This window comes from Anomaloglossus baeobatrachus, chromosome 1 (genome assembly GCF_048569485.1).
Source record: "Anomaloglossus baeobatrachus isolate aAnoBae1 chromosome 1, aAnoBae1.hap1, whole genome shotgun sequence".
NCBI lineage: Eukaryota > Metazoa > Chordata > Amphibia > Anura > Aromobatidae > Anomaloglossus > Anomaloglossus baeobatrachus.
This window is the reverse complement of record NC_134353.1, coordinates 925225674-925243205: the sequence shown is the minus strand read 5'-3', so window position 1 is coordinate 925243205 and position 17532 is coordinate 925225674. Positions and strand designations below refer to the sequence as shown.

At 46.4% G+C, this 17532-nt stretch overlaps 1 protein-coding gene across 1 annotated transcript in view; it reads right to left on the bottom strand.

The window, feature by feature from the left end:
* Positions 1–17532, bottom strand: part of LOC142256432 (phospholipid-transporting ATPase IC-like) — a 165482-nt gene that overhangs the window by 49991 nt on the left and 97959 nt on the right. The window contains exons 15-20 of the mRNA XM_075328118.1: positions 6272–6428; positions 5008–5199; positions 3058–3170; positions 2518–2682; positions 2018–2129; positions 914–989 (exon numbers count right to left, since the gene is read on the bottom strand). Coding sequence (XP_075184233.1) covers positions 914–989; positions 2018–2129; positions 2518–2682; positions 3058–3170; positions 5008–5199; positions 6272–6428 — 815 coding nt within the window. The remainder of the gene's footprint in view (positions 1–913; positions 990–2017; positions 2130–2517; positions 2683–3057; positions 3171–5007; positions 5200–6271; positions 6429–17532) is intronic.

Sequence of the window (17532 nt, the reverse complement as noted above, 5' to 3'; positions counted from 1 at the left end):
GGAGGGCGCTTCTACTCAATACTGAGCAAAGTTGTCTGAATACTTATGACCATGTGATATATCAGTTTTTCTTGTTTAATAAATTTTCAAAAATTTCTACATTTCTGTTTTTTTCTGACAAGATGGGGTACAGAGTGTACATTAATGAGAAAAAATGAACTTTTTAGAATTTACCAAATAGCTGCAATGAAACAAAGAGTGAAAAATTTAAAGGGGTCTGAATACTTTCTATACCCATTGTATCTTCATTTACTTGCCGGCTCAGACCTGCAGTTAACCCTTCGTCTGCAGTAAGCATGACAAACTCTTCCCTTTGCTTGTGCTGTTCACACTGCAAACACTGCTGCTGCAAAAGCAAATATTTAGTTTGCTTGTTCATTACTATTGCTTACTTCACTGCCAAGGCAAAGACCATCGGTCTGCTGATAGCACACAACTCTTTTCTATAACAATTTGTTTACTTCATGTCCTGGACTGATTATACATCTACAGTTCCTGTCTATGAGTCTTCTGGTGTTTCCTGCTCTGCTTATCTGACTGCCACCATGCATATCTTGCTGTCCTGATCCTCACTGATCCAGGTACCAACTGTGCCATCAAAATGGTCTGTCTTGCTCGCTAAGCCCACACCTTCAGTCTGTGATGCTCACCCTGACCTATAGAGGACCCACTTGATCACGTGAGCCTGTGATACATTAGACAGGACTCTTGGCAAAAATGTGCAACGAAACGCCTGTGCTGAACTATCTAGGGAAAATAAGTGGATGGGTGCTTCTTTAAAGTTGAAGAAGTGACCTTAGATTTGTACATATTTATACAAGGGTGGAATATATGCAGTTCCCACCAAAATTGGATTAGAGCAGTACCCCTGTACATTATAGACAAAGGACAAATTCAGAGCACATGTACTTACTTGACCTCCTCTCCGTAGGTGATAATGGATTCATCCGTTAGGAGTTTACAGGCAAAACCAATGTTTTCGGCAGTCTCTGAAATTAGAAAAATATATATAAATGTGTAGCGTTGGCGTCCCTACACCCCTTGCTCCTCTCCCATCGGTGCCGCGCGCTCACTCACCGCTGCAGCTGGCTCTCTCCACACTACCTGGCATCCCCGCGGCGATCTACATGGGTGATTCCTACTTCCCCCTCCCGGGGCTTGTGCACACGATACAGGTCCTCCTAGAGTGCTCCTAGGGCATGTGCATGCACTAATATCCTTCTCTTAAAGGGCCAGTACATTGTTCCCAGGAAGTGCCTCTTAGCTTATCGCTTATGGCACTCTTCCACTAGGGGAGGTGCCTGATCACCACTCATGTTCAGTTAATGGTTTGCTCTCTAGAGAGCTTGTTGTCAGGTTCTCTTGTCTGTCCTGTCCTGCTTGTACCTGGTTCCAGTCCATTCTGCCCTGTTGGCACCTGGTTCCAGTCCATCCTGCCCTGTTGGCACCTGGTTCCAGTCCATCCTGCCCTTTTGGCACCTGGCTCCAATGCATCTTGCCCTGTTGGCACCTGGTTCCAGTCCTGTCCTACCTTGTTGTCACCTAGCTCCAGTCCATCCTGCCCTGTTGGTACTACTGACTGTCCGTCAACTTTGACCGTGTCACCTGTCTCATCTACTCCGGTGGTTCTTGTCCTTGCTAGTGACTCTGCCTGTCCATCCTGGCCGTGCTGTCTGCTTCAGCTATCCTGGTGGTCCTTGTCTACAGACTCTAACTGTCTGCACATGGGTCTGTCCCTGCCCTGGGGGTTAGCTGCCACATACCCGGTTACTGCCCTGGGAGTAGCACCTGGCATCTGCCTCGTGGTGGGCGCTTAGTCAAGCCTGTCCCATTAATATGATAAGCCTGGGGTACTCCTGTGGTCCAGTGGGTCCACTTCAGTTCACCGCTTTACTATCTCCGACGACGAACGTTATAAAATTATCATTATTTTGCATTTCCAGTTACTTCATCATGGTGTAAAATTGTCTGAATGTAATAAGCTTGTCTACATTAGGCTTGTCTACAGCACACTTACCTTTCTTATCTCCTGTCAGGACCCAGATCTTTATGTCGGCTTTAGCCAATGTATAGATTGTCTGAGGAACGCCATCCTGTAGCTTGTCCTCTATAGCTGTGGCTCCCAACAGCTACAAAAATACATTAAAAAAATTATTTCCCACTTGGCATTGGGGTGTTAGCACAATAGAAGGATAATACATTTTTGGGCAATGCTTCAGTAAGGTCTATACTATCAGAAGTTGTCCCATACTTATAAGTGTCCATAGACAACCACATTTAACCCTACCATCCGGTAATTAGAACAAAAAAAATCCTAATATTGACCTCTACCAAATCTATTGAAGACAATTCCAGATAGTAGAATGAGTCTACCATTTGAAGTCTTCTCCATGGCCCCACTGATTGTGCCTAATTCCGGTGCCAATTTGACCCACAGTCATGGGTGCCACCGATCACATGTAGATAGTAGCCCAAACCAAGGAGAGGTAAATTACAAATATTACACGGGTCACCTACCACTAAGTTATTCTCGATCTCTTCGTATACTTTATCCAGAGCTTCGTCGCGGTCGTTTATGGCCACACTGGCTTGCTGGTATTTTTTATTCCATTTCTCAAAGTCTTCTTCACTGATGTCCTTGTAGCAGAGGCACAGTGTCCTCAGAGTCTCATTGGCAAACACCTGATAGCAAAGCGGGGAACAGCTTAATTTTCATGAGTACAGCTTGTAATAAAATAATCACAAACAAAACTTTGGATTAACAATTGGAGAGAATCAAATGTAAGGGGGTCATCAAGTACTGTTAAAGAGGTCACTTGGTCTTTGGTTTCCAGGACACTCAAAGTGTTGGGACTATGATTTTTTTTTAATTATCCCTTTGAAGTGGAAATTTCTGCTGTACAGTATACTGCCTCTCAATGCTGCACAGAATTGTTTTATGCCACTCCCACACAAACAGCAGCGGGATGACACGGGAAGAACCCATAACTTCCTGACTACTTGGCAGGTTAAAGCCTGATCCATATGGTCCATGACTACCATTTCATATGAACTTACATCTAAAGCCTCCTGAGTCCGCTCTTGGATAGGGTTGTCTGGATGTAGGCGATGATAAATGACGGTGTCAGCTCCCTTACAGTAAAGTTTTATTTTTCCATCTGGATCCCGAACTGAAAAGTAACAGTGATTATTTAGGATATGGGTGGATTATTGTTTTTCTATCCATGTTCTTGAGTTTTATATCAGCTGATGAATTGTTGTTGACTGAATCCTTTTAAAGCTATTGTCCAGTTTAAAAAAAATCCATTTTTATATACCCTACATTAAATAAGTAAATATAGGGAGTCCCTCTCTGTTCTGGATCCTCCTCTCTAATATCTAATATCTATCCCGGACGAGCCCCAATGTCACTTCTAGTTAATATACGGAGTTCCTCTCTGTTCCGGATCTTCCTCTCTAATATCCAGCATCTATCCCGGACGAGCCCCCCAAATTGCTTTTAGCTAATATAGGGAAGTTCTCTATGTTCAGAATCCTCCTCTCTAATCTAATATATATCTCGGATGGGCCACCAAGTCACTTCTAGTTAATATAGGGATGTTCTCTCTGTTCAGGATCCTCCATTCTAATATCTAATATCTATCCCGAACAAGCCCAAGTCACTTCTAGTTAATATAGGGAGGGCCTCTATGTTCAGGATCCTCCTCTCTAATATCTATCCCGGACGAGACCCCAAGTCGCTTCTAGTTAATATAGGGAGGTCCTTTCTGTTCAGGATCCTCCTCTGTAACATCTAGTATCTATCCGGACGAGCCCCCCAAGTTGCTTCTAGTTAATATAGGGCGGTCTTCTTTGTTCAGGATCCTCCTCTCTAATATCTATCCCAGACGAGCCCCCAAGTCACTTCTAGTTAATATAGGGAGGTCCTTTCTATTCAGCATCCTCCATTCTAATATCTTATATCTATCCTGAAAAAGCCCAAGACACTTCTAGTAAATATAGGGAGGTCCTCTATGTTCAGGATCCTCCTCTCTAATATCTATCCCAAACGAGCCCCTAAGTCGCTTCTAGATAATATAAGGAAGTCCTATATAATATCTAGTATCTATCCCAGATGAGCCCCCAAGTTGCTTTTAGTTAATATAGGGAGGTCTTCTTTGTTCAGGATCCTCCTCTCTGTCTATCTCAGACGAGCCCCCAAGTCACTGCTATTTAATATAAAGAAGTCATCTATAACATCAAGTATCTATCCCGGATGAACACCCAAGTCACTTCTAGTTAATATTGGGAAGTCCTCTCTGTTCAGGATCCTTTTCTCTACTATCTATTCTGGATGAGCCCCCAAGTCACTTCTATTTAATATGAAGAAGTCATCTATAACATCAAGTATCTATCTCGGATGAGCCCCCAAGTCACTTCTAGTTAACATTAGGAAGTCCTCTCTTTTCAGGATCCTTTTCTCTAATATCTATCCCAGACAAGCCCCCAAGTTGCTTCTATTTAATATAAAGAAGTCGTCTATAACATCAAGTATCTATCCCGGATGAACACCCAAGTCACTTCTAGTTAATATAGGGAGGTCCTCTCTGTTCAAGATCCTCCTCTCTAGGCCGGATCATGAGTGGTTATATAGTCCTCATGCAGTAGAAGCATGGACTTTAAATTTTGCTATGCCATCTTGTTGTCTCTTTAAAGAGAAACTTTACACTTAGAACCTCCTATCAAAGGTGTTTTAGCCAACCTCCAGTGTCCTACTTTGCACTGATGAGGGGCAAGAACCTGAAACAGCTGCCTGCAAATGGAGGTTGTTTACTTTTGAAAAAGATCCAAAGTCATGAGGCAAGCCTTAATATCTACTTTTGGGATCACTACCTCCAGAAAGTAGAGACCTTGTTCTCTTCCTCTGGGAATAGGTTATTTGAATATTTTATTTCCCAAGCCTGTATGTCTCCACCACAATAATTTGTCAGTCTTATTTAAGGTCAATCTTTTCCCCTGTAGACGTACCTATTACAGACATGCGTTTTCGATCACTGTTGAAGTCTAGAATCGCCAGTCGTTCATAAGTCACCTCTTTCCCAAGCTCACTAATGGTGATTGTACTTTGGGTTCTTGAAAGAAAAACAAAGCCAAAATTTCTAGCAGCTGTAACCAGAGCACCTTCATCCGGGGAGGCGGCTTCATAACACAGTTCATCTCCTACAAGTAAATGGACACTTATGTAGTTTAGTTTTATCATTTCCATGGGATGATTTCTTTTTTTGATGTCTGTATACAAATGGGTGCACCTTTAAGATCTTTAGAATGGGGTTGGATCATAGATTGTATGGATCACACAGTGCCAATAAAACAACCAGAAAGGACAGCCAAAGCCTTCTAAAGGGATGGCATCATGACATGAACCTTATGATTTCATAGACTGGGGCCTTCTACCAAGTGCATATTGGATTTAAACTGATCACTTGTCATGGGTGACAAACAGTCATGTGATTTCTGGCAATAGAATGTCACAGCGTTTGGCTGCGCAGAATGCTCCCTGACATTCTATTGTTCCTGCTGTCAGTATTGATTGGTATAGGTAGCTTTCCTGCTGGATTTTCATCTCTCCCCCTTTTGGACCCAGCAGGATCTTGCCTTCCACCCAGCTGCTGATCATCAGTATTCTCTTGGTGCTTAAATACTCCCTTCTTTCCTGGACTGGTGCTGGTGATATTATTCAGTTCACTCTAGCTCTGGTTGCAAGCAGGTGGCTTGTACTCCTCTGTAATATTGTTGTTGAACTTCTACCTGAGTCAGCTGTGGATAAGTAGTTCATGCACTTTTCCCCTGTGTGTCTTCTATAGTGTTTAGTGGGGTTGATGTAGAGCACATCCCACCCGTTTCCCTATTTAGGCTCCAACACTAGGGATACCTAGGGTAAGGTACCAAGCTCGGCGCATAGGTGCGGAACCTATGTAGGATGGTGAGGGACCCCAGGGAGCAGTAGTAAGTTTGGTCAGGGTTCACTATCTCCCCATTCCTTAGATGCAGGGGTCCCCTTCCCTTCCCTTTTGATGCTCGCTTGGTACTTCCTCGTACATAGCGTGACATAACCATATTACAAGTATACATCAGATTATTGGGTATTTATCCCTATAGAGCTGCCATCCTCAAAGTCAACAATTTGAATTTATCTCAATCATAGACTATGGGCGTAAATTTTGATGTCCTCCTTAACACGACTTGCATTGTCAAAAAAGTGAAGCCCAAACCCAATGGCTGTAGTGCGTACCATCTGCCTTGTCCACCATCACTGTGTGGCACAGAGCAAGCAACTTAAAAAACTCGTGAAAATATGGATCCTTCCCAAATCGGATTTCTTCAATCAAACTCTTATCGTTGTAAGTGAAACTGGGATCTGCTAAAGGATTCCAGCCGAAGTCCACGTTCTAAGGAAAAAGGAATCAACGTCATTAAGGAGTTACACTGGTCATCAGCGTGGTCAATAGATAAGTTCTTTATCAATTGTTGCTAAGTCTTACTTTGCAATATTTTGACTTTTTTTTACCTGGGAATTGGACAAAAGCCTAAATCAAACACTTTTTAAAACCCCATAAATTCCTGCAGATACTCGGTACATTGCAGAATACGACTGACCATGGTGGAACTCAACAAAGCGGCATTAAACGTGAATAGGCTTCGTCGGATGCCAAAGGTATCCGCGATTGGGCGGTTCCATCCCAGAGCTGATGTTTTCATTATGGAAGACCAAATGAAAGTATCAACAGAGTCTACAGGTGCCCGTACACATCAGCGGATTTTATTAGGATCATCTAATGTGCGTAACACTGGCTAATCCCCAATATTGAAAGAAGAGTTTACAGAACTAATTTTTTTATTTTTTTTTGTAAATATGAATCGGATCCTAGCAAAAGTGATGCAAATACAATATAATATAAAATAATTGAGATCTATAAGTAGATGTGTCGCGGGCGGAGGAGGGGACGCTGCGCTTACCCACTGCTCGGGTCCGGCTGCTGCTGCTCGGTGGTGGCTCGAGCGGTGGGCCGGATCCCGGGGACTCGAGCGGCGTTCCTCGCCCGTGAGTGAAAAGGGGGGGGGGGTGGTTTGGTTTAGGGATATTGTCCGTGACGCCACCCACGGTTGTGGTGAGATTGGTGACACCACCGCTGCTCTGGACGGGGATCCCGGGAGCGGTGACAGGGAGCAGCTTGGATGTTATTTCTCCCCTCCGTGGGTAGGGGGGTTGGTTGTCCCGGGGCCCGGTGAGGGGTAGGGATGGATGGCAGGTGGGTTACGGGGCCTGGTGAGGTGCAGGGTAACGGGGGCAGCGCGGTGCCGCACGGCACGGTGGTACTCACTCAGCCAATAATTTACACGGAGTCTCTGGTCAAACAAACGGCTGGATGGACGGGTCCCACAGGCGGCTGCGGTGTTTTTCCCCTGACCCCAGGTTGGTAGTGTAAGTCCTTTCCTTCACCTTCGTGTACGCTCCTCCTGTGCTCCGGTTTCCAGCTGGCTCCCCGGTTCGGTACCGGACGGGCCACTACCCTGTCTCGGCTACCTACGGTTCCACCAAGACTGTCTTCCCGGCTCCTGCAGACGGCCACTACCGTCTGCCTCACTGGCTACACGAAGGACCTAAGCTCCAACCTAGGCCCAGTCTGCGTCTCCCTCTCTGCAGACCTCCTCTCTCTTCCCCTACCTGGACTTGTCTGAACTTGTTTCCTGACTCAGGCCAGCCAAACTCCTCGGTGGGCGTGCCCATCTGCCTGACTCCACCCACCTGGTGTGTCTGTCTGAACCCGAGGAAGAAATCAGGTCTCACTGGGGATGACTGCTGTGAACTGCTGGGGGTGGGGGTGCGTGTGTGTTGTTACCTGTGGCCCCTGGCTTGTCCAGGGTGCCACATTCCCCCTTAGTAAAATGCAGACCGTCCGTGGGCTGCCCGTCCATCACCGGTTTTATTTTTCACGAACTGAAAAAGAATAAAACATTTTTTTTTTTAAAACATTTTCACACATGCATTTTTTTTTCACACAACTTCCCTTACGGGAGGCATATCACTTCAACCGTTGCAACAGCAATAAAACACTTTTAATAATGGCAACGGAACGGGTCCTTCAGTCATACACCCAAACAACCTGGTCCTGATGCTGCCCCTAAGAAGTGGGCAGCACCGCTTGACCCCAGTCCAGGAACGGGCCCAGATTCGTTAACGGGATGGGTACTTCGCTGCCGTTGCGGCCAGGCGGACTGCCGGAGCCGTCGTCATCTCCGTCGCGGCCGGGCGGACTGCCGGGGCCGTCGTCATCAGCGGTGCGGCCGGGCGGGACATCTCGTGCAGCGGTGCTCCAGGAACCAAATACTTGCAGAGTCCTGGCGTCCCTGCTTCCACAGCCACGGGCTACATGCGGCCAGACGCCATCCGTCCCCCTTAGTCTTTTTCCGGCTCCTCCTCTACAGGGGCGGGGTTTTGGCTTTCACGCCTCCACTACTCGGGAAGACGCTCGAGCGGGGACTTTTCGCGCCCAAAATGGCAGCTTCTCAAAATTTTCGGCCGGACACCTCCGGCGGTCACAAGGCGCACCTCTACCAGACGGCAGAGCGGTAAGATCCTGTTCGTGACGCCAAGTTGTCGCGGGCAGAGGAAGGGACGCTGCGCTCACCCACTCCTCGGGTCCGGCTGCTGCTGCTGCTGCTCGGTGGTGGCTCGAGCGGTGGGCCGGATCCCGGGGACTCGAGCGGCGTTCCTCGCCCGTGAGTGAAAGGGGGGGTGGTTTGGTTTAGGGATATTGTTCGTGACGCCACCCACGGTTGTGGTGAGATTGGTGACATCACCGCTGCTCTGGACGGGGATCCCGGGAGCGGTGACAGGGAGCAGCTTGGATGTTATTTCTCCCCTCCGTGGGTAGGGGGGTTGGTTGTCCCGGGGCCCGGTGAGGGGTAGGGATGGATGGCAGGCGGGTTACGGGGCCTGGTGAGGTGCAGGGTCACGGGGGCAGCGCGGTGCCGTACTCTGCAGACCTCCTCTCTCTTCCCCTACCTGGACTTGTCTGAACTTGTTTCCTGCCTCAGGCCAGCCAAACTCCTCGGTGGGCGTGCCCATCTGCCTGACTCCGCCCACCTGGTGTGTCTGTCTGAACCTGAGGAAGAAATCAGGACTCACTGGGGATGACTGCTGTGAACTGCTGGGGGTGGGGGTGTGTGTGTGTTGTTACCTGTGGCCCCTGGCTTGTCCAGGGCGCCACAGATGTATTGCAGCTCAGTGCTTCTCAGACTGTGTCCATCTAGTCATGGAAAAACTACAATACAGATGGAGTATCAAAAACGTAATGTAATGTAATGCAGATGGAGGATGCACAGAGTCTTGGAAATTGCAACAGCTAAAAAAATCACAGTTTGGTTTTTAGCTAATAAAAATTGAAATGGTCACTATTACGCTGTATAAACCAATAACACAAGAAAATTAAAAAAAAACAAAACCTTGGAATATATCCTATCAGGAAAATATATTTTTTTTCTCAACTTATGAGCCACTTTTCCCTGCTGCCTCCTGAGATCATCATTCACTCTGAAAGGCAACTAAAATCCATCCTGTTCGTGGCAAAATGAGATACCAACTCACTGAGGGATCAGATTACCGCTGCATATGAAAATGTATGGAGGAGGAGGGGAAGGGAGGGGAAGGGAAGAGGAGGAGAAGGGAAGAAGAGGAGAAGGGAAGAGGAGGAGAAGGGAAGAGGAGGATGAGGAGTAGGGAGGAGGAGAAGGGTGGAGGAGGAGAAGGGTGGAGGAGGAGAAGGAGAAGGGTAGAGGAGGAGAAGGGTTGAGGAGGAGAAGAGAAGAGGAGGAGAAGAAAAGAGGAGGAGGGTGGAGGAGGAGGAGAAGGGTGGAGGAGAAGAGTGGAGGAGAAGAAGAAAGGAGGAGGAAAAGGGAGAAGGAGAAGGGTTGAGGAGGAGAAGAAAGGAGGAGAAGGAGAAGAAGGTGGAGGCGGACAAGGGAGGAGGTGGAGGAGAAGAAGGTGTAGGAGGAAAAGGGAAGAGGAGGAAAAGGGAAGAGGAGGAAAAGGGAAGAGGAGGAAAAGGAAAGAGGAGGAAAAGGAAAGAGGAGGAGAAGGAAAGAGGAGGAGGAGGAAAGGGAGGAGAAAGGAAGAGGAGGAGAAGGGAGGAAGAGGAGAAGGGAGGAGAAAAAGGGAAGAGGAGGAGAAGGGAAGATGAGGAGAAGGGAAGATGAGGAGAAAGGAGGAGGGGAAGGAGGAGGAGAAGGAAAGAGGAGGAGAAGGGAAGAGGAGGAGAAGGGAAGAGGAGGAGAAGGGAAGAGGAGGAGAAGGGAAGATGAGCAGAAGGGAAGATGAGGAGAAGGGAGGAGGAGGAGGAGAAGGGAGGAGAAGGAGGAGAAGGGAAGAGGAGGAGAAGGGAAGATGAGGAGAAGAAAGGAGGAGGAGGAGAAAGGAGGAGGAGAAGGGAGGGGGAGAAGGGAGGAGGAGAAAGGAAGAGGAGGAGAAGCGAGGAGGAGGAGAAGAGAGGAGGAAGTTGAAGAATAAGTGAAAGAATCAGAGAGATACATTGAAGGTGATTCCACTTTCACTTTTTTTGTGGAAGTGAGTTGTTCAGATCCTTTCACTTGGTGTTGGTGCCATGTGGCAGGAGTTGGTGTAGTGCTTGTTGAGTGGTGTAAACGTGAGCCATGGGGGCTTTGCCTTATAGCATGGATGCTGTTGGGCACCTGGGTCGCTGACCTAGCTGGTACAGTACCATTGCAACAGCGGTTGCCACCTGGTGCTATACCTGTCAAATTAGGGACCCTGTAAGATGTTTACTATGATGTTTCTGTGTGGCTTCATACATTTTGATCATAATGTTATCTAAGAATCTCGAATACTGTTTTGAAAGTTTTGCTTAGCCCCAATAGAGTAATGTATAAGCTTTGGATTCATGACTTTTTTTGCACAGTTATGGTATGTTTCCACTTTCTACTTTTTGTTTTATCTCACTCGAGAGCTAGATTCACAGTTACACTGCTCAGTACTCCTCTATAATTACAGTTGAGCGAGTACCTAACTAATTGTACTCGCTATTAGAGATGAGCGAACCGGTCGCGGTTCGGCTCGAGGCCGGTTCGCCGAACGGGGGTCCCGTTCGAGTTCGGTTCGTCGAACGTTCGACGAACCGAACTCGAACGTATAGGCTAGAATGGGAGGCAATCACAAACACATAAAAATGCATTATAAATGTACACAAACAGTTAATAAACATTGCCATAACACTTACCGGTCCTCGCGATCCCTTCTGCACTCTGTCTCCTGCCGCTATTCCATCCGATGATCGCTGAATCCTCCCGGTGACCTGCACTGCCAGCAGAGATGCAGGACCTATCGTGACGTCAAAATAGCCATGTGACCAGTCACGTGGCTATTATCTCATTGGCTACAGACTGGTCACATGACTATGACACGTCATGTAGGACCTGCGAGTGCATCTCTACGGTACACGGTGCACATATGTGTATCGCCGTGTACCGGCGACATGCTCTAGCACACGGTCGACTCCCCGTTCCGTTAGGGACCGGCTGACACAGCCGGTCATTAACGGAGATCACCGTTGCCATAGCAACGCAGTTAGCGGTGACGTCACCGCTAACCGCGGCTCCGAGAGCACCGTTGCTATGGTAACGCGTCTGTCAGCGTTACCGCTAGCAGCCAGCACTGATCACTCACGGAGTGAAGGCTGCACGCTGCTTCCCGATTGTAGTGATGATTGTAGTGAGGATGGAGGTTCCCCAGCCCCAAGTGATGAGCTGGTGAATCTCATCCTTCCTCACTACAATCGTCACTACTACTACACTAGTGATGATTGTAGTGAGGATGGAGGTTCCCCAGCCCCAAGTGATGAGCTGGTGAATCTCATCCTCACTACAATCGTCACTACTACTACACTTGTGAGGATTGTAGTGAGGATGGAGGTTCCCCAGCCCCAAGTGATGAGCTGGTGAATCTCATCCTTCCTCACTACAATCGTCACTACTACTACACTAGTGATGATTGTAGTGAGGATGGAGGTTCCCCAGCCCCAAGTGATGAGCTGGTGAATCTCATCCTCACTACAATCGTCACTACTACTACACTAGAAAGAAAGAAGACAGAAGAGCAGGATCATGGAGGGCTGACAGGGGGTAATAAAGATGGAGTCTCTAATGTGTCTGTGTATTTATTTCTATTAAAGTATTTTTTCTCTGTGTGGTGTCTTTTTTTTAACCCTTTATTGGAGATTCTTAATGGCCGGGTCAAACGTGCCTGACATTAAGAATCTCTGGCTTAATACTGGCTGGTAAAACAAAGCCAGTATTAACTCATGATTACCCAACAAGCCACCCGGCTCCAGGGCTGTTGGAAGAGTTGGATACAGCGCCAGATGATGGCGCTTCTATGAGAGCGCCATTTTCTGGGACGGCTGCGGACTGAAATCCGCAGCAGAGGCGCCCACAAACCTCGGGCTAACCTGTGCTGCGGATTCCAATCCCCAGCTGCCTAGTTGTACCCGGCTGGACACAAAAATAGGGCGAAGCCCACGTCATTTGTTTTTTAATTATTTCATGAAATAAGTGAAATAATTAAAAAAAACGGGCTTCCCTATATTTTTGGTTCCCAGCCGGGTACAAATAGGCAACTGGGGGTTGGAGGCAGCCCGTGGCTGCCAGCTGTACCTGGCTAGCATACAAAAATATGGCGAAGCCCACGTCATTTTTTTGGTGGGCAAAAAAATTCTGCATACAGTCCTGGATGGAGTATGCTGAGCCTTGTAGTTCTGCAGCTGCTGTCTGCTCTTCTCCATACAGACAGACAGCAGCTGCAGAACTACAAGGCTCAGCATACTCCATCCAGGACTGTATGCAGAAGTTTTTTGCCCCCTGAAAAAATTATGTGGGCTTCGCCATATTTTTGTATGCTAGCCAGGTACAGCAGGCAGGTACGGCTGCCCCCAACCCCCAGTTGCCTATTTGTACCCGGCTGGGAACCAAAAATAAAGGGAAGCCCTTTTTTTATTATTTCATGAATTTTATGAAATAATTAGAAAACAAATGACGTAGGCTTCGCCCCATTTTTGTGTCCAGCCAGGTACAACTAGGCAGCTGGGGATTGGAATCCGCAGCACAGGTTGGCCTGAGCTTTCTGGGCCCCACTGCTGCGCATTGCAGTCTGCAGCCGCCTCAGAAAATGGCATTTTCATAGAAGCGCCATATTCTGGCGCTGTATCCAACTCTTCCAGCACCTGCCTGCTATACCTGGCTAGCATACAAAAATATGGCGAAGCTCACGTCCTTTTTTTGTAGTTTTTTGGCAAAAAAAATAAAAAATGCTTCCCTGGATTTTCCATTGCCAGTGAAGGTAACACCAAGCAGTGGGGGTTAGCAGCCAGTAGCTGCTTGGATTAACCTTAGCTAGCAATACAAAAAATGTAGCGGGAGCCCATATTTATTTTTTTTAATTATTTATATAAATAACTAAAAATAAAATGGGCTTCCCTGTATTTTGATTGCTGGACATCACAGTGCTGTAAAAATAAATCTTTAAAAAAATGACGTAGCGCTCCGCGGTATTTTTGATTCTCAGCGCAGATAAAGCAGACAGCTATGGGTTGCCACCCCCATCTGCCTGCCGTTACCTTGGTTGGCAATCAAAATACAGGGAAGCCCATTAATTTTTTCTATTTAAAAAATAGTTAAAAAAAAAAATGACGTTGGGTCCCCCCATTTTTGATAGCCAGCTAGGGTAAAGCAGACGGCTGTAGCCTGAAAACCACAGCTGGCAGCTTTACCGTGGTTGGGGATCCAATGTGGAGGTCCCCTCAGGCTCTTTTTTATAATTATTTTATAAATATTAATAATTACACAAAAAAAGTAGGGTCCCCTCCAAATTGGATCACCAGCCAAGGTAAAGCGGACAGCTGGGGTCTGGTATTCTCAGGGTGGGAAGGTCCATAGTTATTGGGCCTTCACAGCCTAAAAATAGCAGGCCGCAGGCACCCCAGACGTGGCGCATCCACTAGATGCGCCAATCCTGGCGCTTCACCCCAGCTCATCCCGTGCCCTGGTGCAGTGGCAAACGGGGTAATAAATCGGGTTGATACTAGCTGTAAAGTCACCTGAGATCAAGCCCAGCAGTTTGTGATGTCATGGCGTCTATTAGATACCCAACATCATAAACTGTCAGTACTAACAAAAACAAAAAATCGACAAAAGAAATTTATTTGAAAAAACAGTCCCCAAAACATTTCCTCTTTCACCAATTTATTGTAAGAAAAAAAATAAAGGTGTCCCACGACGACTCTGGACCGTCTAGAATATGGGGGGGAGACACTCAGGGAACGTATCCCCCATTTTCTAGGAGTGCGGACCCTTCATGTGAGGAGTGTGGGTGCAATGAATCTGCACTCACTCTCCCCGGGTCCACAGCAGCAGAGTCCATGTCGTAATGGTTGCTACCAAAGCTGCAATGCCCTGCTCATGAGGTAAGGGCATGCCTAATCAGGAGAACTACTGTAGAGGAAGCTCTGCTCACTGGTATATAGGTGCTCAGAGGTAATAATAGATAAAATTAGTGAGTAACCTCGGCACTCTAAATCTCCCAGACTAAGTCAGTAAGTCCCAATGGATAGTAATGCAAAATCACTCTTTATTGGTCCGTATTAAGAACATTTTTTTTTCATAAGCATATATGTTTTTGTCCAAAACAAGTTACAATTGACGTTTCGGCCTGAGCCTTCGTCAGATTGGACTTATCTGCATGTAATCATGAAAAATGACAATAATCAGTATCACATAAGAGTGAGAGAACAATAACATAAACTCGAACAATGTAGAGGTACAATTGGCATGCAGCAAAAAAATTGCAACACAGCAAGAAATGAAACACATGATACAAATGTCATAATACAGTACAAGGACAATATAGTAATGACAAATATGGGGTCAGAGTAGACTTAGACAGCTCTGGTACGAAAGAGATGTCAATCATAAAGTAACATGTGCAGTAGGTGTAGAGCTACAGTATGCATGGCAGAGCTAATGGGTAGACTGACCATAGAAAAAGAACGGAGAAAAAGTGGAGAATAAATGGAGAAACAGTGGAGAAAAAGTGGAGAATAAGTGGAGAAAAAGTGGAGAAAAAGTGGAGAAAAAAATGGAGAAAAAGTGGAGAATAAATGGAGAAAAAGTGGAGAAAAAAATGGAGAAAAAGTGGAGAAAAAGTGGAGAAAAAGTTGAGAAAAAGTGGAGAATAAATGGAGAAAAAGTGGAGAAAAAATGGAGAAAAAGTGGAGGAAAAAGTGGAGAAAAAGTGGAGAAAAAAATGGAGAATAAGTGGAGAATAAGTGGAGAAAAAGTGGAGAAAAAGTGGAGAAAAAGTGGAGAATAAATGGAGAAAAAGTGGAGAATAAATGGAGAAACAGTGGAGAAAAAGTGGAGAAAAAGTGGAGAAAAAGTGGAGAAAAAGTGGAGAAAAAGTGGAGAAAAAGTGGAGAAAAAGTGGAGAAAAAGTGGAGAATAAATGGAGAAAAAGTGGAGAAAAAAGTGGAGAAAAAGTGGAGAAAAAGTGGAGAAAAAGTGGAGAATAAATGGAGAAAAAGTGGAGAAAAAGTGGAGAAAAAATGGAGAAAAAGTGGAGGAAAAAGTGGAGAAAAAGTGGAGAAAAAAATGGAGAAAAAGTGGAGAAAAAGTGGAGAAAAAGTGGAGAAAAAGTGGAGAAAAAGTGGAGAAAAAGTGGAGAAAAAGTGGAGAAAAAGTGGAGAAAAAGTGGAGAAAAAGTGGAGAAAAAGTGGAGAAAAAGTGGAGAAAAAAATGGAGAAAAAGTGGAGAATAAATGGAGAAAAAGTGGAGAAAAAAGTGGAGAAAAAGTGGAGAAAAAGTGGAGAAAAAGTGGAGAATAAATGGAGAAAAAGTGGAGAAAAAGTGGAGAAAAAATGGAGAAAAAGTGGAGGAAAAAGTGGAGAAAAAGTGGAGAAAAAAATGGAGAATAAGTGGAGAAAAAGTGGAGAAAAAGTGGAGAAAAAGTGGAGAAAAAGTGGAGAAAAAGTGGAGAAAAAGTGGAGAAAAAGTGGAGAAAAAGTGGAGAAAAAGTGGAGAAAAAGTGGAGAATAAGTGGAGAATAAGTGGAGAATAAATGGAGAATAAATGGAGAATAAATGGAGAAAAAATGGAGAAAAAGTGGAGCACCCTTTGGTGCCTTTCATGTGGCACTAAGGGGTGCTTAGCTTTGTATTTAGCCAAAAAAATGAAAAAAAAAAAATGACGTAGGGTTCCCCCTAGTTTTGTAGCCAGCTAGGGTAAAGCAGACGGCTGCAGCCTGCAGACCACAGCTGGCAACCTCACCTTGGCTGGTAATCCAAAACTGAGGGCACCCCACGCTGTTATTTTAAATTAAATAAATAATTTAAAAAAAAAAACACGTAGAGGTCCCCCAAAATTGGATCACCAGCCAAGGTAAAGCAGACAGCTGGGGCCTGATATTCTCAGACTAGGGAGGTCCATGGTTATTGGACTCTCCCAAGCCTAAAAATAGCAGGCCGCAGCCGCCCCAGAAGTGGCGCATCCATTAGATGCGCCAATCCTGGTGTTTCGCCCCAGCTCATCCCGCGCCCTGGTGCAGTGGCAAACGGGGTAATATATGGGGTTAATACCAGATGTGTAATGTCACCTGGCATCAAGCCCTGGGGTTGGTGAGGTCAGGCGTCTATCAGATACCCGACATCACCAACCCAGTCAGTAATAAAAAAAAATAGACGACAAACACATTTTTATTTGAAAAAACACTCCCCAAAACATTCCCTCTTTAACCAATTTATTAGAAAGAAAAACAAATCCAGGTCTGGTGTAATCCAAGGGGTTGCCATGACGATCCACACTGTCCCAGTCAATGAAGAGCAGGATGTTCCCCATTGGCTGGGAGAGCAATGCAGTGACCTGAGCTAACATCAATGGGTCAGCCCAGGTCACTGCAGGGGATGACAAGTGCTGCTGTCAGCGAGGTACATTACCTGCGCTGATCTCCAGCACACTGACAGCCCCTGTCACTGAGGTCAATGACCGGCGCCTTCACATCAAGTATCGCGAGAGGTCCGTGACGTCACCGCCAGTGTCAGTCTCGGGTCGGAAGCGATAGGTGATGTGACAAGCGGCGGCCATGGAGGACAGTGACAGCGCTGAGGTCGGGATGGGCGGGACTTCATCACCGCAGGTAAGCCGAGCGGGGGGGGGGTGTGTGTGAGAGTGTGTGTGTGTGTGTGTATGTATGTGTACATGCCGCGGACAGGAGGGGGCGGAGTGAGCTGAGCGGGAAGTGTGGGCTTCCTGCACGTAACTAAGATAAACATCGGGTTACTAACCAAAGCGCTTTGCTTGGATACCCGATGTTTATCTTGGTTACCAGCTTCTGGCAGGCTGCCAGCGATGGCTCCTGCACACTGTAGCTGGGAGGGGGGGGGGGGTGTGCGTGAGTGAGAGTGTGTGTGAGTGAGAGTGTGTGTGTGTGTGTGT